General features: G+C 39.7%; 2 protein-coding genes across 2 annotated transcripts in view; both read right to left on the minus strand.

Annotated features, from left to right (window-relative positions):
• Nucleotides 1-24,636, minus strand: part of MYO18B (myosin XVIIIB) — a 465,598-nt gene that overhangs the window by 284,850 nt on the left and 156,112 nt on the right. The window lies entirely within an intron of this gene.
• ASPHD2 (aspartate beta-hydroxylase domain containing 2) lies at nt 472-19,060 on the minus strand. Its single transcript, XM_067473588.1, has 5 exons — nt 18,978-19,060; nt 6,013-8,907; nt 5,213-5,346; nt 2,896-3,009; nt 472-1,678 (listed from the first exon to the last, which is right to left on the minus strand). The coding sequence occupies exons 2-5, from the start codon at nt 6,645-6,647 to the stop codon at nt 1,569-1,571; spliced, it is 993 nt and encodes a 330-aa protein (XP_067329689.1). The 5' UTR covers nt 6,648-8,907; nt 18,978-19,060; the 3' UTR covers nt 472-1,568.

A 24,636-nucleotide genomic window follows, 5' to 3' on the forward strand; every position in this document is an offset into this window, starting at 1 on the left:
AAAAATAATTATAAGTTGTAGTATGAAAATAAAATACAATAGTTATAAAATATACTGTGAAAATAATAAAAAAGAATACAACACTAATCAAATATTATAATAAAATATATTATGAAAATAATAATAGAATAATAATAATAAATTGTAGTATGAAAATAAAATACAATAGTTATAAAATATACTGTGAAAATAATAAAAATAATACAACACTAATCAAATATTATAATAAAATATATTATGAAAATGATAAAAATAGAATAATAAAAAATTCTAATAGGAAAATAAAATGTAATAATATACTATGAAAATAACAGCAACAATAATAATGGCAGATTGGAATAATAATATTATTTACAATAATAAAAATATATGAAAAAATGTGATAATATTATAACATGTAATGATAAAATAGACAAAATAATATTAGGCTAAAAGAGGCTCATAGACAACAATAAAACTGAATTTTCAAATAATAATAAATATATTATTAAAAAAATACAATACGCTTATTTCACAGGAAAAGATCACAATTGTATCTCCCCCTCGGTCGGTTCACAAGTGTCACTAATTACCTGTCTTTTATCCCTGTTTTATTTGTGAGAAATATATATTTAATTAACAAAGACGTCGACGACAAAAGACGACCCTCTTTTCAGAAATTTTCAGAACAAAACGCACGAGGAAAAAACGGACAAAAGTGCACAAAATACGATTACATATCTTTTTTTTCTTCCCTCGTGCGAGAATTTTCGCATGAGGAGCACTAGTGCAAAATGCCAGGAAAAGGTGGATTCTCACCACTCTACAAACACTAATTTGCACTATGAGTGTGCACATTTGCATGACTGCAATGGTGCACACCGTCACGTAAAAGTGCAAAACTGACAAAAGTCTCACACAGCAAAATAATAACAATAATAATAATAATTTGTGTGCTTTGTGCAAAGGCAGTGATTGACATAAAAATCGTTCTGCACGGATTGCGCATCACTCGTGTTTGATACGGTTTCACTTGTGAGATCACATAATAGTTTCCCAATTAGGAAAAATTCACAATGGTGTGTATGTGTGTGTTCACAATTGCACACCTGTGCAAAGGAGCTTATCAGCCAAAAAAAGGCTTGGTTTCTTCCCCCCAACTCATGCACAGTGATTGTGCAAAAGGTGTTTTTTTCCCCCGGAAGAAATCAGGATAATTTGCACAAGTGGGACTCAAGAGTGTTATTTACATGATTGCAGCTCGCTGGTCCAAAAATAAATAAATAAGAGAGTGAGGTTCACACTTTGGTTGCACTTGTGCAAAGCTGCTTATCACACTTCTAACAATAATATCATAACAATAATATCTTGCACAAGAGTGATTGTGTCCACGTCCACTCGTGTGAAGACATTATCTCGCACATTGTCAGCAAAGTGACAGGTAGGTTGTATTTCTGGAAATGTTCACATGGCGGGAAACCCTCATGTGATGGCTCTTGTGCAATTGCACCAGGACTCCTTGTTGAGACTTCCAGTTTTTCCTCCTTGTTCTTTCACCGCCATTGTGATCATCATCCTCATGATCACCATCACCGTCCCGGAGCGAAGATGAAGTCAAGGGCCTGCCTCTCAGCCGCGGCCACGTTGGGGTGCCACAAGTCCACCAGGAAGACCACACGAGGGCCCTCTTCCACAGGACCTAGAATAATATAATATAATATAATATAATATAATATAATATAATATTGTGATATAATAATGTAACATAATATATAATAATATTATTCTGGTATTTTAAAATATGAAATTAATAAAATAAAATAATATATAAAAATAAAATATATTAAATAAAATAATATAATATATAAAAGTAAAATATTGTAGTACCATCTAATAATATAGTACATTAAACAAATATAATAATATATTTAAAAACATTTAAATATTAAATAGAATAATATCTCATAATAAAAACTTTATATTAAATAATAATATATTATTATATTCAAATTACATTCCAAATATTAAAGATAATCATTAGTATATAGGTTCTTGTGGGTTTTTTCGGGCTATAGGGCCATGTTCTAGAGGCATTTCTCCTGACGTTTCACCTGCATCTATGGCAAGCATCCTCACTACCTCTGAGGATGCTTGCCATAGATGCAGGCGAAACGTCAGGAGAAATGCCTCTAGAACATGGCCCTATAGCCCGAAAAAACCCACAAGAACCTAGTGATTCCAGCCATGAAAGCCTTCGACAATACATTAGTATATATATATATATATATATATATATATATATATATATATAAAATATTAAATATAATAATATGTCATAATATATATATTATTATATAATATTATAGTATATTATAAAAATATGATATATTAAAATAACACTTAAAATATTAAATTAATAATATTAAAACAGCATTATATTAAATATAATAATACTATATAATAATATAATATAATATAATATAGTAATATTACATTAGAGTATAATATTATAAAATATAATATAATAATCTAATATAATATAGTAATATTACATTAGAGTATAATATTATAAAATATAATAATCTAATATAATATAGTAATATTACATTAGAGTATAATATTATAAAATATAATATTATAATCTAATATAATATAGTAATATTACATTTGAGTATATTATAAAATATAATATTATAATCTAATATAATATAGTAGTATTACATTAGAGTATAATATTATAAAATATAATATAATATAGTAATATTACATTAGAGTATAATATTATAAAATATAATATAATAATATAATATAACATAGTAATATTACATTAGAGTATAATATTATAAAATATAATAATATATTAAAACGACATGCAAAATATTAAATATAATAATGATGATGGTGATGACATAATACCTGCATGTCTGGCGGTATGCAAGAAAGAGTCATCGAAGAGAAGGCACCTCCCTTGAGCCCAGCATTGGGGTTCCCCGCCAACCACCAGTTCACAATTACTGGGAGTCTTCAGACCTGCAAAGGAACACAAGGTCATCGAGACTGACTCCATTAAAGCCAAACTTGCAATGGATGATGGGATTTGCAGTACCTTCACTCACTTCCACAGACCACTGCGACCCCCACGTCCTGGTGAAGTTTGGAGGACGGACGGACCACGAAAGATGGAATTTGCAGTACCTCCACCCAATTCGGCTCCCAAAGACCACTGCAATCCCCACGCATGACAGACCTGGACTAAACATGCCACACTGACACTGCATGACACAGTTTTTGTCAGGATCAGTCCCGCAAGGCACGGACTTCAGGTGGCAGAGTATTCCAGAGTGATGGTGCCACTGCTGTGAAGGCTCTGCGTCTGGTTGTTGTTAGACTGTGAATTTCCAATAGATCTTGGTCCTCAGAACGGAGGGATCTCTGGGGTTGGTAGGGGGTGAGGCGGTCCCTCAGGTACATCGGCCCCAGACCATGCAAGGCCTAAAAGGTGAGTACCATCACTTTGAAAGTGATCCAGTGCTTAATTGGTAACCAATGCAGCTGCAGTAAGATTGGTGTTATGTGGCATCTCATCGGAATTCCCGCAAGAAGCCGAGCAGCTGCATTTTGTACCAACTTGAGCTTCCGGATCACCGTCAGAGGAAGGCCAATGTAGAGGGCGTTACAGTAGTCCAGTCTTGAGATGACTGTGGCCTGGATCACCGTAGCTAGGTCATCCCTGGACAGGGAGGGGGCCAGCCGTCTAGCCTGCCACAGATGAAAGAAGGCAGTTCTGCTCATGGCGGAGACCTGGGCCTCCGTCATCAGCAGAGGGTCCAAAAGGACTCCCAGACTCTTTACCAATGATGACGGGCGTAGTGTCTTGCCATCCAGGGTAGGCAGCTGGATGTCCCCACTGCCCGGTCGACCCAGCCATAGGATCTCCGTCTTTGCTGGATTCACCCTCAACCTGCTGGCACGCAGCCATCCAGTAACGGCCTCAAGGCACTGATGGAAACAATCGGGTACAGAGTCCGGTCGGCCTTCCATCTTCAGCACAAGCTGAGTGTCATCAGCGTACTGATAACACTCAAGCCCATAACCTCGAACCAGCTGGGCAAGTGGTTGCATATAGATGTTAAACAACAGAGGGGAGAGAATGGCCCCCTGAGGAACCCCACAAGATAGAGGGGACCTCTCAGAGACCAGACCTCCCCTCTCCACTCGCTGTCCACGGTTGTGAAGAAAGGAGGACAGCCAGTTTAAAGCTGTCCCCCTGACTAAAGCAGCAGCAAGGCGGTGGGTCAAAAGATTGTGGTCGACTGTGTCAAATGCTGCTGTGAGATCCAATAGCACAAGCAGTGCTGACCTGCCCTGGTCAAGCTGGCATCGGAGGTGATCTGTGGTGGAGACCAGCACAGTCTCTGTCCTGTGCCCCGCAAGGAAGCCAGACTGGAAGGAATCTAGTCCGCCTGTGTCGCCTAGGAATTGCTGCAACTGCTCCGCTGCTGCCCTCTCAATCACCTTGCCCAGGAACGAGAGATTCGAAACTGGGCGGTAACTGGAGGGAACCGAGGGATCTAAGTCTGGTTTCTTCAGCAGGGGAGAGACCACCGCCTCTTTTAAACCCTCTGGAAAAACTCCTTGCTCAAGGGAGCTGTTTGTGATCTTCAGCAGAGGGTCACGTAATCCCTCCAAGCAGGATTTCACCAACCAAGAGGGACACGGATCGAGGGAGCAAGTGGTCGGTCTAGCTGCAGCTATGAGCCTATTGACAGCCCCTGCGTCCAGTGGGAGGAACCGGTTGAGGACGGGCCCAGCAAGTGGCCACGGAGTCTCAAGTTCTCTCACTGTATCAATTGTGGCAAGGAGGTCCCAGCGAAGTAGTGAGATCTTGTCTGCAAAATAGCTCTGAAAAACCTCGGCTGAAGGGGCCTGATCACCGCTTTTTTACATATATATTTACAAATTAGTAAATAAATATATTATATAGAAATGTGTAATGTAGATATATTTATTATAATATATATAAGTATTATATATAAAAATTAAATTAAATTATAGTAAATATAATACATACATAATACAAATAAATATAATAAATAAATAAATAAAATGTATTATTATTATTAATATTATTATTATTAATAATAATAATATCTCACAATACACATATAGTAAATATAATGCATACACATACATAAATAATATAATAATAGCAATATGTTAATGTGAATCTTACCCAGGTGGCAGCGTAGGCGTATGTTGGAGGGCCCGTATCGCTCCTCGGTTGTGGTTCCGGGTCGGAGGACGCAGAATCGGGCGTTCCCAAAGACATTCCCTGTTGCCATGCAGGTCCGCAGCCCCGACAACAACCTGGTTATATCATCATTATATTGAATAAATATAACAAATATATATATTAAATTTAATAAATGTTATTTATATGATAAATATAACAAATATAATAAAAATAATATTAAAATAATATTAAAAAATAAGTAAATATGATAAATACAAACACACATACACATATATAGATAGATAAATAAAATACAATTAAATATAAGTGAATATAATAAATGAATGAATTAAATAGGTAAATATCATAATATATAAAATATAAGATATAGATATTACATATGTATAATATTAAATAAATATGAAATAAAATAAATATATAATTAATATAAGTAATAAATACATATTAAATATAATATAATAAATATTACAAATAAATTATATCTATTATAGTATAATAATAGAATATAATAAGATATAAGATAGAAATATTACATATATATTTACAAATTAGTAAATAAATATATTATATATAAATGTGTAATGTAGATATAATGTATAAATATCATAATACAAATATGGTACAACAATAATAAAAATATAATAATAAAATATAAAATAATAATAATGTATAAATATAATATAATAATATCAATTATAATATAATAATATAATACCATAATATAATAATGAAATAAAAACATAATAACAATATAAAAACAAAAACAATAATAATACAACCTGTACGTCTTTGGGCAATGGCGGCAATTCCGCCCAACAACTAACCCCCGGGAAACCAGGTCGAAGGTTACGTGCTCTCCGGTGGGCGTGGCCTTCACCTTCCACCCTGGGGGTGGGTTATTATAATGAGGATGCGAATATTCATTGTCATTCAAATAGGGGAGTCCCTCAAACTCGGCCAGGATGGTCTGGAAGTTGCGCTCCAGCAACTCAACATCATGCTTCTGGGCTTCTCGGGGAAAGTATGGGGAAGTGGGAAGGTCCTGGAGGAAGAACACTCCTGGGTTCTGGATTGATGGGGTGTTCCGGAAGGCCGCCGCTGGGTTGTTCCGGATGGCCTTGTGGATGCGGCCCATCCCTGACCATGAGTAGCGCTTGGCATATTCCTGCAGGTTCCGGTACAGCCGGGAGTTCGAGAATGGCCCAGAACCATCTGGAAGGGCATCAGGGCGGGTTGCAACTGGGTTCCGGGCCCGGGCACGCTGCTGCTGCTCGCGGCCAACCCGGTAGCAGTACCACACAAACAGGGCGGCCAGCGCGGTGGTTGCTGCCACGGCAAATGTGTCGCTGTCCCGGAAGGCGTGGATCCCTGCGGCGACCAGGTCGCGCAAGGACAGAGCCGACAGGAAGCCCATGCCCTGGCGGATTCCAGGCTGCCCAACTGGCAGCAGATTCTAGTTCATCCAACCGGCAATGTGTTCTGTATAGTCAAAACAACAAGGTGTCCTAGACAATCCAATCACGAAAGTGTTCTAGGCAATCGGGGTAAGAATGTTCTAGGCAATCCAACTAACATTCTATTCCAGGTAATTCAACAAAAAATCTGAATTAGGTCATCTAACAAACAATGTGTTTTAGTTGATCCAATCAAAAATGTGTTCCAGTTAATCCAACCTATGATGTGTTCTAGTTCATCTAACCAATGATGTATCCTAGGTAATTCAATAAAATGTGTTGTAGGCAACCAAAAATGTGTTCTAGGCGAATATGTGTTCTAGGTCATCCATTCAATACTGTAGTCAAACCATATGTTCCTGGCAATCTGACCAACCATGTGTTCTAGGTAGTTCAACAAAAATGTGTTCTAGTTTATCCAACCAGCAATGTGTTCTAAGTTTTTCAACAATAATGTGTTCAGGTTAATCCGACCAATTATATGTTGTAGTTGATTTAACCAATGATGCATTCTAGATTATCCAATCAACACTGGGTGTCATGATGTTCTAGGTCATTTAGCCATCACAGGATGTTTGGGTGCCGCCATCTAGTTCAGCAATATCATAACGTCCTGGTAGGGGGATGCTCTAGGTTGTTCAACAGTCATGAGGCATTGTTGTGTTCTGGCTCTCTCAGTCATCTCAAAAGCCTGGGGATATAATCTACTTCAGGTAATACCGTGATGTCATGACATGGTGATGTTTCAGGTCATTCAGCATTCATGGTCTGGGAATAGCATTGCCTCCTAGCCATGGCATTCTGGTATGGTGATGTTCTCGGTCATCCAACATTAAGGCTGTATAGTGTTGCCTTCTAGTTCAGGAATGCCACAGTATTATGGTGTGTTGATGGTCTAGGTTGCCCAACAGTCATGGAGAATCGCAGTGTTCTAGGGTATGCCAAAGTCTATGGATATATCACCCAGTTGAGTGATTGCATGGCATTCTAGGTCATCCAAATGTCCGGGTTTGGTTTCAGTTTTGAACTATTTGTATGTATATTTTTTAATATGATGTGAGCCACCTTGGGTCTGTACTGGAGAAAAGCAGTATAGAAGTTTCCGTAATACTAATAATAATAATATCATTGCCTTCTAGTTGAGGAATTCCACAACATCCTGGTCGGGCAATGTTCTAGGTTGTTCAATAGTTGTGGGGCATTGTCGTGTTGTTCTAGGTCATCCAAAAGTCCAGGAATATTGCCACCTTTTAGTTGAGGAATGCCACAATGTCCTGGTGTTGAGGTTCTAGTTTGTTCAACAGTCACATGGCATTGTTGTTGTGTTCTAGGTCATCCAGAAGTAGGGATAATACCACCTTCTAGTTCAGGAATGCCACAACACCTTGGTGTGTCAATGTTCTAGGTCATTCAACCACCACAGGTTGTTGTTGTGTTCTAGGTCACACAAAAGCCTGGAAATATCACCGCCTTCTAGTCCGTGAATGCCACAATGTTATGGAGTGTTTGCGTTCTAGGCCATTCAACAGCCACAGGGGGTGTTGTGTTCTAGTTATGTAAAAGCAGCGATAGTACCTGGTTCTTTCCCCGCACAGTAAGAAACTTTTATAAGTCTAAAAGTTTCTAGCACTATCTATCTGTATATCAGTAATTTTAAGAAAAGTAATAAAGATTATTTTTTTTAAAAAAGCAGGGATAGTACCGCCTTCTAGTTCAGGCATATCTCAATGTCCCTGTATGTCGATATTCAATGGTTGTGGGGTGTTCCAGGTCACCCAAGTCTAGGGAAAGTACCACCTTCTAGTTCAGGAAGAGCACAGCGTCATGGGTTGGCAATGTTCTAGGTCGTTCAACAGTCATTGGGTTCCAATTGTGTTCTAGGACATCCAACCACATGGGGGTGGCACCACCTCATTCAGGAACGTGACGACATTACGGATGGTCTATGGATCCCATTGTATTTTGGGTCATCCCAAGGTCTATGGATATATCACGTCCTAGTCCGGGGATAGCATGATGTCCTTGGTCATTCAAAGCATCACCTTCTAGGTCATCAAAAGATCCAGGCACTGAAAAGTCTATGGATAGCGTAACCTTCTAGTCCAGGAATACCATGATGTTGTATGTCATGCGAAAAGTCCTCCAGTTCAGTTGCTCATATATCTAATGTTTTGTAGTTTAGTTCCCAAAAAAACGGGAATATCATCAGATGGACAACACCTGGAGGAGAAGGAAGGAGAAGAAATTCACTGTATGATACAACAGAATACTTAATAACATTACCAATATCAATATATATTAGTAATTGACTCCTTCAATAGAGGTTGGATGGCTTTAATTATGTATTTAATGACAGAAAGAAGCCAGGCTAGACTTTGTTTTGTTTGTTTGTCTATGCCTCGAAAACAACATTGTCCTAGTTTCCATAAACAAAACAACAAAGGGAGATATTCTGGGATTCTCTCTTCTTTTATGGCTTCTTAAATGGGACGATTGCATAATACACGAAGAGGAGGAGGCTTTTTATAGAAAGAAGAACAGCACACCCTGCCTATATATTATATTATTATAAACGTATTAAATATTACTTTATTACTTATTAAAGTAATATTTAATACGCTGTAATTATTATATTTTATTACCACCCTTTTTAGGATTTTCTTAATAACAATAATAATATAGTTAATAAAATATATTTATTAATTTTATTAACTACATTATTGTTATTCATATATATTATAGAAAGAAAATCGTAAAAAGGATGGTAATAAAATATAATCATTATAATAAATATTATTTTATAATAACTATTATATTCTGGTAATAAATATATTATATTATATTATATTCATTATTGTATTATATTATAATTTTTATATTGTATTAAATATATCAAATATTATATTATGGTACTAAATGTGTTAAGAGTATATTAATTCTTATATTATATTTTATAATAAATGTAATACATTATATTACATTACATTATTATAATAAATTTATTAAATGTTATATTATGGTACTAAATGTGTTAGATTATATTAATTCTTATATTATATTTTATAATAAATGTAATATATTATCTTACATTACATTATTATAATAAATTTATTAAATGTTATATTATGGTACTAAATGTGTTAGATTATATTAATTCTTATATTATATTTTATAATAAATGTAATATATTACATTACATTACATTATTATAATAAATTTATTAAATGTTATATTATGGTACTAAATGTGTTAGAGTATATTAATTCTTATATTATATTTTATAATAAATGTAATATATTACATTACATTATTATAATAAATTTATTAAATATTATATTATGGTACTAAATGTGTTAGATTATATTAATTCTTATATTATATTTTATAATAAATGTAATACATTATATTACATTACATTATTATAATAAATTTATTAAATGTTATATTATGGTACTAAATGTGTTAGATTATATTAATTCTTATATTATATTTTATAATAAATGTAATATATTATCTTACATTACATTATTATAATAAATTTATTAAATATTATATTATGAAGCGATGCTCCTCCGCCATCAACTCTGTTGGACCGGCCATGCTGTCCAAATGCCCGACCACTGTCTCCCAAAGCAGTTGCTCTACTCCGAACTCAAGAACGGAAAGTTGGTGGGCAGGAAAAGAGATTTAAAGATGGGCTCAAAGCCAACCTTAAAAACTCTGGCATAGACACTGAGAACTGGGAAGCCCTGGCCCTTGAGCACTCCAGCTGGAGGTCAGCTGTGACCAGCAGTGCTGCAGAATTCGAAGAGGCACGAATTGAGAGTGAAAGGAAGAAACGTGCCAAGAAGAAGGCACGTCAAGCCAACCCCGACCGGGACTGCCTTCCATCTGGAAACCGATGCCCTCACTATGGGAGAAGATGCGGATCAAGAATAGGGCTCCACGGATCCACCGCCAAGACACCACATTTGCAGGAACATCATCCTTGGGCTAGGAGGGATCACCTAAGTAAGTAAGTATATTATGGTACTAAAGTATTATATTATATTAATTATATTATTATAATTAATATATTAAATATTATATTATTATACTTAATATATTAATTATTCTATTAAATATATGAAATGTTATATTATGGTACTAAATTATTGTATTATATTAATAATAATTCATGGAGTAAAACAATAAATGTAATAACAACAATAATAGAGTAAAATAATGTAAATGTAACAATAAGAGTAAAATAATAAATCATAATAATAGAGTAAAATAATGGAAATGTAATAATAACAGTTATAATAAAGTAACAAATGTAATAATAAAAATAGAGTGAAAAAGTAAGTGTAATAATAACAATAATGAATGGAGTAAAATAATAAATGTAATAACAACAATAGAGTAAAATAATGTAAATGTAACAATAAGAGTAAAATAATAAATGTAATAGCAATCATAATAAAGTAATAAATAACCTTGACTCAAGTACAAACCAATATATACACGTAACCACACATATAAACACATACAGAAAAACATACACACACAAAACACATATACACAGACTGGGCCACAGTAACGCATGGCAGGGGATGGCCGACCTGGCCTGCATTGCGGGCTACGGGAAGCAAATCGGGTGAAGGTACTGCACATCTCATTGTCCATCATCCCCAAAACCACACCAAGATGTATAGCAGGGCGTGGGTGGTCTGTGTGCCATATTTGGTCCATACGTTGAGGTTGCAGTGGTGTCTGGAAGTGAGTGAATGTACTGCATATCCCATCATCTGTGGCAAGTGAGGTCCAGATCCTCGTTGGTTGGTGTCACATTGTGATCTGGATGTAGGTGAGCTACAGCTTCTCTAAATCATGGTGAATTCTTGCAGTACCTTCACTCATTTCCTGAGGCTACTGTGACCTACACCATTGACGGATCAAGACCACACTTGGCACACAAAGTCCCTGTGACGCAATTTATGTCCTGGTGCGGTTTGGGGGAGGACGGACCATGGATGATGGGATTTGCAGTACCTTCACTCACTTCCAGAGACCACTGCAACCCCCACACAACAGAACTACAGCTGCATAGGTTACCAATTGAGCACCGGATCACTTTCAAAATGATGGTACTCACCTTTAAGGCCTTGCATGGTCTGGGGCCAATGTATCTGAGGTATCGTCTCACCCCCTACCAACCCCAGAGATCCCTCCGTTCTGAGGACCAAGATCTATTGGAAGTCCCCAGTGTCAAGACCTTGCGTCTAATGGCAACCAGACGCAGAGCCTTCACAGCAGTGGCACCATCACTCTGGAATGCTCTGCCACCTGAAGTTCGTGCCCTGCGGGACTTACCAGATTTCCGCAGGGCATGTAAGACATACCTGTTCCGACAGGCTTTTAATGTTTGATACTGTTGTTTTTAAATTGTTTTAAATTGCTCTTTAAACTTTGTTAGATTTTAGCTATTCTTGTAAGCCGCTCCGAGCCCCAGGGGAGTGGCAGCATATAAGTTTAAATAATAAATAAATAAATAATAAATAAACTGGAGCAAACTTGGCACACAGGACCCCCATGGTGCACTTCACGTCCTGATGCACTTTATTTATTTATTATTTGAACTTATATGCTGCCACTCCCCTGGGGCTCGGAGCGGCTTACAAGAACAGGCTAAAATCGAACACAATTTAAAAACAATTTAAAACAATTTAAAAACAATCAGAGATCAAAGGCCCGTTGAAATAGATATGTCTTACATGCCCTGCGGAAAGCTGGTAAGTCCCGCAAGGCACGGACTTCAAGTGGCAGAGTATTCCAGAGTGATGGTGCCACTGCTGTGAAGGCTCTGCTCCTGGTTGCTTTTAGACGCAAGGTCTTGACAACGGGAATTTCCAATAGATCTTGGTCCTCAGAACGGAGGGATCTCTGGGGTTGGTAGGGGGTGAGGCGGTCCCTCAGGTACATCGGCCCCAGACCATGCAAGGCCTTAAAGGTGAGTACCATCACTTTGAAAGTGATCCGGTGCTCAATTGGTAACCAATGCGGCTGCAGTAAGATTGGGGTTATGTGGCATCTCATCGGAGTTCCCGCAAGTAGCCGAGCAGCTGCATTTTGTACCAACTTGAGCTTCCGGATCACCGACAGAGGAAGGCCAATGTAGAGGGCGTTACAGTAGTCCAGTCTTGAGATGACCGTAGCCTGGATCACCGCAGCTAGGTCGTCCCTGGACAGGTAGGGGGCCAGCCGTCTAGCCTGCCACAGATGAAAAAAGGCGGTTCTGCTAACGGCGGAGACCTGGGCCTCCATCGTCAGCAGAGGGTCCAAAAGGACTCCCAGACTCTTTACCAATGATGACGGGCGTAGCACCTCGCCAACCAAGGTAGGCAGCTGGATATCCCCATTGCCTGGTTGACCCAGCCATTGGATCTCCGTCTTTGCTGGATTCACCCTCAACCTGCTGGCACGCAGCCATCCAGTAACGGCCTCGAGGCACTGATGGAAACAATCGGGTACAGAGTCCGGTCGGCCTTCCATCTTCAGGACCAGCTGAGTGTCATCGGCGTACTGGTAACACTCAAGCCCAAAACCTCGAACCAGCTGAGCAAGTGGTCGCATATAGATGTTAAACAACAGAGGGGAGAGAATGGCCCCCTGAGGAACCCCACAAGATAGAGGGGACCTCTCAGAGACCAGGCCTCCCCTCTCCACTCACTGTCCACGGTTGTGAAGAAAGGAGGACAGCCAGTTTAAAGCTGTCCCCCTGACTCCAGCAACAGCCAGGCGGTGGGTCAAAAGATTGTGGTCGACTGTGTCAAATGCTGCTGTGAGATCCAATAACACAAGCAGTGCTGACCCGTCCTGGTCAAGCTGGCATCGAAGGTGATCTGTGATGGAGACCAGCACAGTCTCTGTCCCATGCCCCGCACGGAAGCCGGACTGGAAGGGATCTAGTCTGGCTGTGTCGTCTAGGAATTGCTGCAACTGCTCCGCTGCTGCCCTCTCAATCACCTTGCCCAGGAAAGAGAGATTCGAAACTGGGCGGTAACTGGAGGGAACCGAGGGATCTAAGTCTGGTTTCTTCAGCAGGGGAGAGACCACCGCCTCTTTTGAACCCTCTGGAAAAACTCCTTGCTCAAGGGAGCTGTTTATGATCTTCAACAGAGGGTCACGTAATCCCTCCAAGCAGGATTTCACCAACCAAGAGGGACACTGATCGAGGGAGCAAGTGGTCGGGGGAAGATGGACCACAGATGATGGGATATGCAGTACTTTCACCTGCTTTGGATCTGAATTCAAATGACCACTATGAACCCCACGAATGATGGACCAAATTTGACATACAGACCCCCTCATGACCCTCTTTATGTCCTGGTGTGGCTTCGGAGAAGATGGACCACAGATGATAGGATCTGAAGTACTTTCACCCAATTCAGCTCCAACTTCAACAAACCACTGAGACCCACACGAATGATGGAGCTGGACCTTGGCACACAGATTCACAATGACCAACAGAACATACTGGAGAAGTCTGGGGGACATTGACCTTGTTTTCTGGGAGTTATAGTTCACCTGCATCCAGAGAAACTGACCCCCACCGACAATGGACCAAAGAATCAAAGAGTTGGAAGAGACCTCATGGGCCATCCAGTCCAACTCCATTCTGCCAAGAAGCAGGAATATTGCATTCAAAGCACCCCTGACAGATGGCCATCCAGCCTCTGTTTAAAAGCTTCCAAAGAAGGAGCCTCCACCACACTCCGGGGCAGAGAGTTCCACTGCTGAACGGCTCTCACAGTCAGGAAGTTCTTCCTCGTGTTCAGATGGACTCTCCTTTCTTGTAGTTTGGTCCAGGGCCAAGTTAACATATGACGGATCTGGACCAAACTTGGCATACAGACCCAACATGGCCAACTGACTGGGTTTGTTGGTGATTGCCCTGGGAATCTGGGAGTTGTAGTTCACCCTTATCCAGAGAGCACAAAACCCAGCTGACAATGGATCTGGACTAAACTTGGCACACACACCCAACACGGCCAACTGGGAATACAGGTGGGGGGGGGGGTGTCTGGGGGTGATTTTTTTTTTTTAATTCTGAGAGTTGTAGTTCTCCCTTATCCAGAGAGCACTGAACTCAGCCGACATAGGATCTGGACCAAACTTGACTTGCAGACTCAACATGACCAACTGTTAATACTGATGGGGTTTCAGGGTGATTGTGCTGAGAATCTGGGAGTTGTAGTTCTCCCAAATCCTTATGCAATTTCTAATGGGAGCATTCATACAAAACACAAGCAAAGGCTGGCTTTTCTTAAAGAAATAGTGTTACTAATTAACTAAATGGTATTACCAAACTTCCCCAAACAAGGGTAAATGTAATGGTTTTGTCCAGTCATGTCCGACTCTGATGGTCATCTCCATTTTTAAGCCGAACAGCCAGCTTTGTCCATAGACAACTCCAAGGTCATGTGGCCGGCATGACTGCATGGAGCACCGTTACTTTCCCGCCGGAGCAGTACCTATTGATCTACTCACATTTGCATGTTTTCAAACTGCCAAGTTGGCAGAAGCTGGGGCTGACAGCAGGAGCTCACCTCGCTCCCCAGATTCAAACCTGTGACCTCTCGGTGAGAAAGTTCAGCAGCTCAGCAGTTTAACCCACTGTGCTACCGGGGGCTCCTTCCCCAAATGAACAAGGCCTTTTTCAAATGACCCAAGCTAGTATTACAATTTTATATTATCACATTATAATCTAATCTAATTAATGGGATTCAAAGGGCCTCTGAACATGTGTAGGGTGCAATGGTTATTACTATATTTTTTATATTTGTATTATATTTTATTATTATATATTACACATTAGGTAAAGGTAAAGGTTTCCCCCTGACATTAAGTCCAGTCATGTCTGACTCTGGGGTGTGGTGCTCTTCTCCATTTCTAAGCCGAAGAGCCAGCATTGTCCGTAGACACCTCCAAGGTCATGTGGCCGGCATGACTGCATGGAGCGCCCTTACCTTCCCGCCGGAGCGGTACCTATTGATCTACACACATTTGCATGTTTTCGAACTGCTAGGTTGGCAGAAGCTAGGGCTGACAGCGGAAGCTCACGCCGCTCCCCGGAATTGAACCTGCGACCTTTCGATCAACAAGCTCAGCAGCTCAGTGCTTTAACCCACTGTGCCACCGGGGGCTCCATATTACACATGACTATAGTATTATTATATGCTAGCATCTCATTAAAGGCCGACAAATAACCTCTGAATGTATTATTGTAGCATAATATAAATATTAAAGTAATATAATAATGTTATAAAATAAACATAAGAATATAAGAATATGTGTTATACAAATATTAGAATAATATAAAATAATATATTATAACAATATAATATAATATAAATAATATAAGAATATAGTATGAGAGTACTATTGACAAGCTGGAATGTGTCCAGAGGAGGGCGACTCAAATGATCAAGGGTCTGGAGGACAAGACCTATGAGGAGCGGCTTAAGGAGCTGGGCATGTTTAGCCTGAAGAAGAGAAGGCTGAGAGGAGATATGATAGCCATGTATAAGTATGTGAGAGGAAGCCACAGGGAGGAGGGAGCAAGCTTGTTTTCTGCTTCCTTGGAGACTAGGATGCGGAACAATGGCTTCAAACTACAAGAGAGGAGATTCCATCTGAACATGTGGAAGAACTTCCTGACTGTGAGAGCCGTTCAGCAGTGGAACTCTCTGCCCCGGAGTGTGGTGGAGGCTCCTTCTTTGGAAGCTTTTAAACAGAGGTTGGATGGCCATCTGTCAGGGGTGATTTGAATGCAATATTCTTGCTTCTTGGCAGAATGGGGTTGGACTGGATGGCCCATGAGGTCTCTTCCAACTCTTTGATTCTATAATTCTATGAAAGTACATATTATAAAATATAATAAAATAATAATAGAAAATAATATATATGTATTATACAGGAGCCCCCGGTGGCGCAGTGGGTTAAAGCACTGAGCTGCTGAGCTTGTTGATCGAAAGGTCGCAGGTTCAATTCCGGGAAGCGGCGTGAGCTTCCGCTGTCAACCCTAGCTTCTGCCAACCTAGCAGTTCGAAAACATGCAAATGTGAGTAGATCAATAGGTACCGCTCCGGCGGGAAGGTAAGGGCGCTCCATGCAGTCATGCCGGCCACATGACCTTGGAGGTGTCTACGGACAACGCCGGCTCTTCGGCTTAGAAATGGAGATGAGCACCACACCCCAGAGTCAGACATGACTGGACTTAATGTCAGGGGACTACCTTTACCCTTTACCTATTATACAAATATAATATAATAAAAATCATATAAGAATATATTTTATAAAAAATTATAAAAATGTTAGAAACATAATATAAAATAATATATGTATTATAATATAATAAATAAAATATAAAAATATATTATAAAAATATAGAATAATACAATAAAATAATAATGGATAATAATATATGTATTATAATATATAATATAATAAATATAATAAAATATAAAAATATATTATAAAAATATAGAATAATACAATAAAATAAGAATGGATAATGATATCTGTATTATAATATATAATATAATAAATATAATAAAATATAAAAATATATTATAAAAATATAGAATAATACAATAAAATAAGAATGGATAATAATATATGTATTATAATAATATAACAACAAAAAATAATACAATATAATAATATAATAATATACCATAAGAATTATAATATAATATAAGATTATAAAAATATGTAGTGTAAAAATAATATAATAGAACAAAAATAATATAATAAAAATAAGAATTTATATTCTAAAAATAATGGAATATAATAAAATAATAATGGATAATAATATATGCATCATAATAATATAATATAATAATGTAATAAAGTATTTATTTATTTATTTATAAGTTCTCACCTCCGAGGAGGGACTCAGGCCGGTTCACAACATATGTTCATATACAGTAATATAAAAATATAAAAAATATAAAATATAAAAACAGCACAATGCATCATCATTATATATTAAAATATAAAATACAATAAAATACATCATCACATTACACAAGCCAAGTCGTCCAACACAGTCCCAGCCTTCCATGTGGACAGGGGTATTGAAGTATAATATTAATAAAATATGTAATAAAATAAAACAAAACAAATATAAGATAATATAATAGATATAATAACATGTATTCTAAAATATAATATAATCATAGGTGTATCATAACAATATAATGAATATAATAATGTAATAAGAGTATAATATAAATATAATACAATAATATAATAATAGCAGAAAGAATGAAAGATAGGAAGAAGGAAAGAATGAAAGAAAGAAGTAGAGAGAAAGGTGGAAAAGAAGAGAAGAAGGAAGGAAGAGAAAAAGAAAAGAAGAAGGCAGTGGAGAAGAGGAAGAATAGGAGGAATAAACAGAAGGAAAACAGAGAGAGAAAGAAGAAAAGGATGAAGGAAACTAGAAGAAGGAGGGAAGAAGAAAAAGAGAAGGAAGGAAGGAAGGAATTAATTAAAAGGATAGAATGATAATAAGAAACCAAGGGAGAGCTTTACCTCCCTTATCCTTTTCAAAGGAAGGAAGGAAGGAAGGAAGGAAGGAAGAGAAAATGAAAGAAAGAAGAAGGCAGTGGAGAAGAGGAAAAATGGGGGGAATAAACAGAAGGAAAATAGAGAGAGAAAGAAGAAAAGGATGAAGGAAACTAGTAGAAGGAGGGAAGAAGAAAAAGAGAAGGAAGGAGGGAAGGAAGGAAGGAAGGAAGGAAGGAAGGAAGGAAGGAAGGAATGAAAAGGAGAGATAGAATGATAATAAGAAACCAAGGGAGGGCTTTACCTCCCTTATCCTTTTCAAAGGAAGGAAGGAAGGAAAGAAAGAAGGAAGAGAAAATGAATGAATGAAAGAAAGAAGCAAAGAGAAAGGTGGAAAAGAAGGGAAGGAGGAAGGAATAGAAAAAGGAAAGAAGAAGGCAGTGGAGAAGAGGAAGAATAGGAGGAATAAACAGAAGGAAAACAGAGAGAAAGAAGAAAAGGATGAAGGAAACTAGTAGAAGGAGGGAAGAAGAAAAAGAGAAGGAGGAAAGGAAGGAAGGAAGAAGAAGGAATGAATGAAAAGGATAGATAGAATTATCATAAGAAACCAAGGGAGGGCTTTACCTCCCTTATCCTTTTCAAAGGAAGGAAGGAAAGAAGGAAGAGAAAATGAAAGAATGAATGAATGAATGAATGAATGAGAAAAGAGAGAGAAACACAGAGAGCAAGGCACCAACCTGCTGCTGCTGCTACGAATGGGCTTCCATTCCTTTCTTTCCCTAGGGAAGAACTACATTTCCCAGCAGCCTTTGCGAAGGAAGAAAGGAGGGGGGGGAAGGGATGAGGGAGGGAGAGAAAGGAGGAGAGGAAGGAAGAAATACATAGAGGAACACATCCATTACATATATGTTGTAAGATCATCTTATTGTATTATATTACAAAATACTGATTTATATTATTATCATCCAAATACTGTTTTATAAACATTAAATTTTATTTTATTATTATACAGTAGAATCATAGAATCAAAGAGTTGGAAGAGACCTCATGGGCCATCCAGTCCAACCCCATTCTGCCAAGAAGCAGGAATATTGCATTCAAAGCACCCCCGACAGATGGCCATCCAGCCTCTGTTTCAAAGCTTCCAAAGAATATTATGTATTACTTTGTTATTATATTATTTTGTATTATTCTATGTTTATATTATTAATATTCTATTGTTTTATATTATTCTATTATATTTCACATTATTCTGTTATTTTATATAATTTAGATGATTTTACATTATTATTCTAATCTATTATTTTATATTGTTCTATTATATTTTATATTATATTATATTATATTATAGAATCACAAAATCATAGAGTTGGAAGAGACCTCATGGGCCATCCAGTCCAACCCCCTGCAAAGAAGCAGGAATACTGCATTCAAAGCACCCCTGACAGATAGCCATCCAGCCTCTGTTTAAAAGCTTCCAAAGAAGGAGCCTCCACCACACTCCGGGGCAGAGAGTTCCACTGCTAAACAGCTCTTACCGTTAGGAAGTTCTTCCTCATGTTCAAGTGGAGTCTCCTTTCCTGTAGTTTGAAGCCATTGTTTATTTATTTATTATTATTTATTTAGCAATTTTGTATACCGGTCTTCTCCCCTCTATCGGGGGACTTGGGCCGGTTTCCAAAAATAATATCACAAAACAATCATTAAAAACGTCATATAACATATTCAATTAAAACGTTAAAACAGCAAAATGCACTCACATAATAACAATGGTCAGTCGTCAGTGAATTCGTTGTCCGTCATTCATCGTCATCCATCCGATCACAGAAATATTGATTCACTCATCGAAAGCCAAACCCCATAGCCAGGTTTTCACCTGTTTTCTGAACGACAGAATGGAGGGGGCAGTTCTGATCTCCAGTGGGAGAGAGTTCCAGAGTCGAGGGGCCACCACCGAGAAGGCCCTGTCCCTCGTCCCTACCAGACGCGCCTGAGAGGCTGGTGGGACCGAGAGCAGGGCCCCTCCAGATGATCTTAACAACCTAGATGGTTCACAGGGGAGAATACGTTTGGACAGGTAAACTGGGCCGGAGTCGTTTAGGGCTTTATAGGTTAACACCAGCACTTTGAATTGTATTGTCGAAGGCTTTCATGGCTGGGATCACTCAGTTCTTGTGGGTTTTTTCGGGCTATATGGCCATGTTCTAGAGGCATTTCTCCTGACGTTTCGCCTGCATCTATGGCAAGCTTCCTCAGAGGGTGAATTGTGCTCGGAAGCTAATTGGCAGCCAGTGCAGCTGGCGCAACAGAGGAGTAGTATGCTCCCTGTACCCTGCTCGTGTTAGCATTCTGGCTGCCGCACGTTGGACTAGTTGGAGCTTCCGGGCAGTCTTCAGAGGCAACCCCACGTAGAGAGCGTTGGAGTAATCTAAACAGGATGTAACCAAAGTGTGGACCACCGTGGCCAAGTCAGACTTCCCAAGGTACGGGCTCAGCTGGTGCACAAGTTTTAATTGTGCAAAAGCTCCCCTGACCACCTGGGGCTCCAGGCTTAGCGATGAGTCCAGGATCACTCCCAAACTGTGAACCTGTTCCATGTCCTAGTCTCCAGGGCAGAAGAAAACAAACTTGCTCCCTCCTTCAAATGACTTCTTCTCACATATTTATGCATGGCTATCATGTCTCCTCTCAGCCTTCTCTTCTTCAGGCTAAACATGCCCAGCTTTTTAAGCCGCTCCTACAGAGCTTGTTCTTCAGACCCTTCATCATTTTAGTCGCCCTCCTCTGGACACATTCCAGCTTGTCAATATCTCTCTTCAGTTGTGGTGCCCAGAATTGGACACAATATTCCAGGTGTGGTCTAACCAAAGTGGAATAGAGGGGTAGCATTACATCCCTAGATCTAGACGCTATGCTCCTATTGATGCAGGCCAAAATCCCATTGGCTTTGTTTGCCGCCACATCACATTGTTGGCTCATGTTTAACTTGTTGTCCACGAGGACTCCAAGATCTTTTTCACACGTACTGCTCTCGAGCCAGGCGTCCCCCATTCTGTATCTTTGCATTTCGTTTTTTCTGCCAAAGAGGAGTATCTTGTATTTGTCACTGCTGAACTTCATTTTGTTAGTTTTGGCCAATCATCTCTCTAATCTGTCAAGATAGTTTTGAATTCTGCTCCTGTCCTCTGGAGTATTGGCTATCCCTCCCAATTTGGTGTCGTCTGCAAACTTGATGATCATGCCTTCTAGCCCTTCATCTAAGTCATTAATAAAGATGTTGAACAGGACCGGGTCCAGGACGAACCCTGCTTGTGGCACTCCACTCGTCACTTCTTTCCAGGATGAAGAGGAAGCATTGGGGAGAATCACCCTCTGGATTCATCCGCTTAACCAATTACAGATCCACCTCACCGTAGTTTTGCCTAGCCCACATTGGACTAGTTTCCTTGCCAGAAGGTCATGGGGGACCTTGTCGAAGGCCTTACTGAAATCCAGGTACGCTACATCCACGGCATTCCCCGCATCTACCCAGCTTGTAACTATCGAAAAAAGAGATCATATTAGTCTGGCATGACTTGTTTTTGATAAATCCGTGTTGACTATTAGCAATGACCGCATTCATTTCAAAGTGGAAGACCACTTCCTTAACAATATTTTCCATAATCTTGCCTGGTATCGACGTGAGGCTGACAGGACGGTGTCCAGCTGATGGTAAAAATTTTCCTTGAGGTCTTCATCAGCATCTAGTGTTGGTGCATTGGCACTTATGATGGTTGTCTGTTGGGTTTTGGCAAGTTCAGTTCGGAGGGTTGAGAGTCGTTCGTTGATACCAGTGGGTGCTTCGGTCAGATGCTTCACCAGATCATTTCTGATAGCAAAGCCAACTCCATGCATTCTTTGGTCTTCTTTGGGCAGTCCCTTCCAGAAGAAGGTGTAGCCTCCTTTTTCTTCCTTCAGCTGTCCCTCTCCTGGTCTCTGGGTCTTCCGAAGTGCTGCTGTGTCAATGTTACAGCGTCCCAGCTCCCTTGCAATGATAGCAGTCCTGCATTCGGGGCGTTCACTGTCAGTGTTGTCCATCAGTGTCCGTATGTTCCATGTTCCAAAGTTCATTTTTCCATTTTGGCCGCAGGTTGGTGACCCCTCTGGACATGGCCATCCAGTCAGGGATAAGAGAGGCAGACTATGTTTAGGGCACCTTTTCTAGCCTCTTCCCCGTGGAGGGGTGAGCAGAGTGGATCCTCAAAAGGGGCGCTCAGTCATGGATACAGCTGCCGAACTATTCAACTGCCTTGCAACTTGAGGTAGAACAACTGAGTCCATATCCACCGCCCGCATGCCAGTCTGTGACAAGGGGTTCCAGATATCACAGTCCTTCCCTCATTGCCACTCTCTGATCGCCATGGGACTTTTGTTGGTTTGTTTGGATTTTTCTCGGAAGACGCCTGTGCATGAGTTTTTTTTAATGTGTGGAGGTCGGTGCACAGCCAGTCAACACAGTCTTCACAGTGAAGCCCCATCCAGTGGCATGGTTAACACAATAACCATGGCTTCTTAACCTGTTGCAGTCTTCTTCCACCTTCACAGCCGTTGTCATGTCATGTTGTCATGTTATCCTACCTGCTTCGTCATTAAGGTCTTTTGGTCTTTGGATCGTGCTTGGTCTGGAACCTCCCCTGCGGCCACTCCTGGGAGTGCACGACTCCAGTTGTTGCACCCACAGGTTCATTGGAACATGCAAGCCCCCTCACCACAACAAGGTTACCATGTTAATATTTATTTATTTATTTTAAAGTTTTGTATACCGGCCTTCTCACCTCTCTTGAGGGACTCAGACCGGTTTCCAACCATAATATCACATACAATCAATAAAACATCATAATACATATTACAGTAAAACATTAAAACAGCAATTACAATCAATAACTATAATGGTCAGTCGTCACACTAAAATCGTTGCTCATCATCCTCCATCCATATCTCAGGGTGTTGGCTCACTCGTCGAATGCCTGTCTCCATAACCAAGTCTTCACCTGTTTCTTAAATGTCAGGATAGACGGGGCGGTTCTGATCTCCAGTGGGAGAGAGTTCCAGAGTTGAGGGGCCACCACTGAGAAGGCCCTGTCCCTCGTCCCCACCAGACACGCTTGTGAGGCCGGTGGGACCGAGGGCAGGGCCTCTCCAGACGATCTTAATAATCTTGATGGTTCATAGGGGAGAATCCGTTGGGAGAGGTAAACAGGGCCGGAGTCGTTTAGGGCTTTATAATATAATAAATATATAATAGTAATTCTATATTAGCAACTCATTCATGTTATTCTTAGTAGTATTATTGTAAGATTATTAGACAGGTAATAAAGAAAAGAGTTTATTATATTATATCATAATTATATTACCATAATTATCGCGCCCAGCACAATTATTCAAAATTGTTCGTGCTTTGATCAGTCCGGCTCCCTTAGTCCAGAACCCAGCAACCACGGCTCTTACAGCAGTGGCATTCCAGAAGTTTTTCACTGATAAAATCACCATGCTTCGGCAGGAACTGCCCCCTACAGGCGATACCTTGAGTGAGCTCGAGACTTTGTGACCACTTAGTGGGCCTATCTTTGACCGATTTACTCTGCTTGACAGGGAAGATATCGCCAGAATCCTGGCTGCTGCAAAACCAACCACCTGTTCCCTTGATCCATGCCCCTCTTGGATGGTTAAGAGCTGCCTGGAAGGTCTACTCGATCCGTTGAGCAATATAATCAATAGCTCTCTTGAACGGGGGTCTTCCCGGACAACCTAAAAGAGGCAAGGGTTTGTCCCTTGCTAAAGAAGCCTAGCTTGGATCCCATGACCCTTGCCAATTATCGTCCTGTCTCTAACCTTCCATTCTTAGGCAAGATGATAGAGCGGGCTGTACTGGGACAATTGCAACAATTTTTGGATGACACAGCCGGCCTGGACCCTTTCCAGTCAGGTTTCCGCCCTGGCCATGGGATGGAGACAGTCCTGGTTGCCATTACAGATGAACTTCGTCGCCAGTCTGATAACGGCGGATCAGCGCTACTGGTACTTCTCGACCTTACTGCAGTGTTTGACACCATTGACTATGATCTAATGATTCACCGTCTTGCCATGTCTGGAGTTTGCGGTCAGGCCCTCAATTGGTTTGACTCATTTCTCCGAAACCGGAGCCAATGCGTGGAGTATATGGATCAAGTCTCTGAAAGATCCCCCCTCCTATGTGGGGTGCAATTCTCTCCCCTCTTCTCTTCAACATCTATGTTAGACCCCTTGCTAGTTTGGCTCGGAGTTTTGGCCTAGACTGCTATCAATATGCAGACGACACCCAACTCCTTCTGCGTTTGGAGCCTGGAGCAACGTTAATACCAGACAATTTCACCTTAT

The sequence above is a fragment of the Anolis sagrei genome, chromosome X, assembly GCF_037176765.1.
Source record: "Anolis sagrei isolate rAnoSag1 chromosome X, rAnoSag1.mat, whole genome shotgun sequence".
In the NCBI taxonomy this organism is placed as follows: Eukaryota; Metazoa; Chordata; class Lepidosauria; order Squamata; family Dactyloidae; genus Anolis; species Anolis sagrei.

Coding starts and splice junctions, on each gene's coding strand:
- ASPHD2 (XM_067473588.1), bottom strand. CDS start 6,647: ATGGGCTTCCTGTCGGCTCTGTCCTTGCGCGACCTGGTCGCCGCAGGG. Junction 3,010..5,212: donor ACGCCTACGCTGCCACCTGG/GTAAGATTCACA, acceptor GTTCCTTTGCAG/GTCTGAAGACTCCCAGTAAT. Junction 1,679..2,895: donor GCATACCGCCAGACATGCAG/GTATTATGTCAT, acceptor ATATTATTCTAG/GTCCTGTGGAAGAGGGCCCT.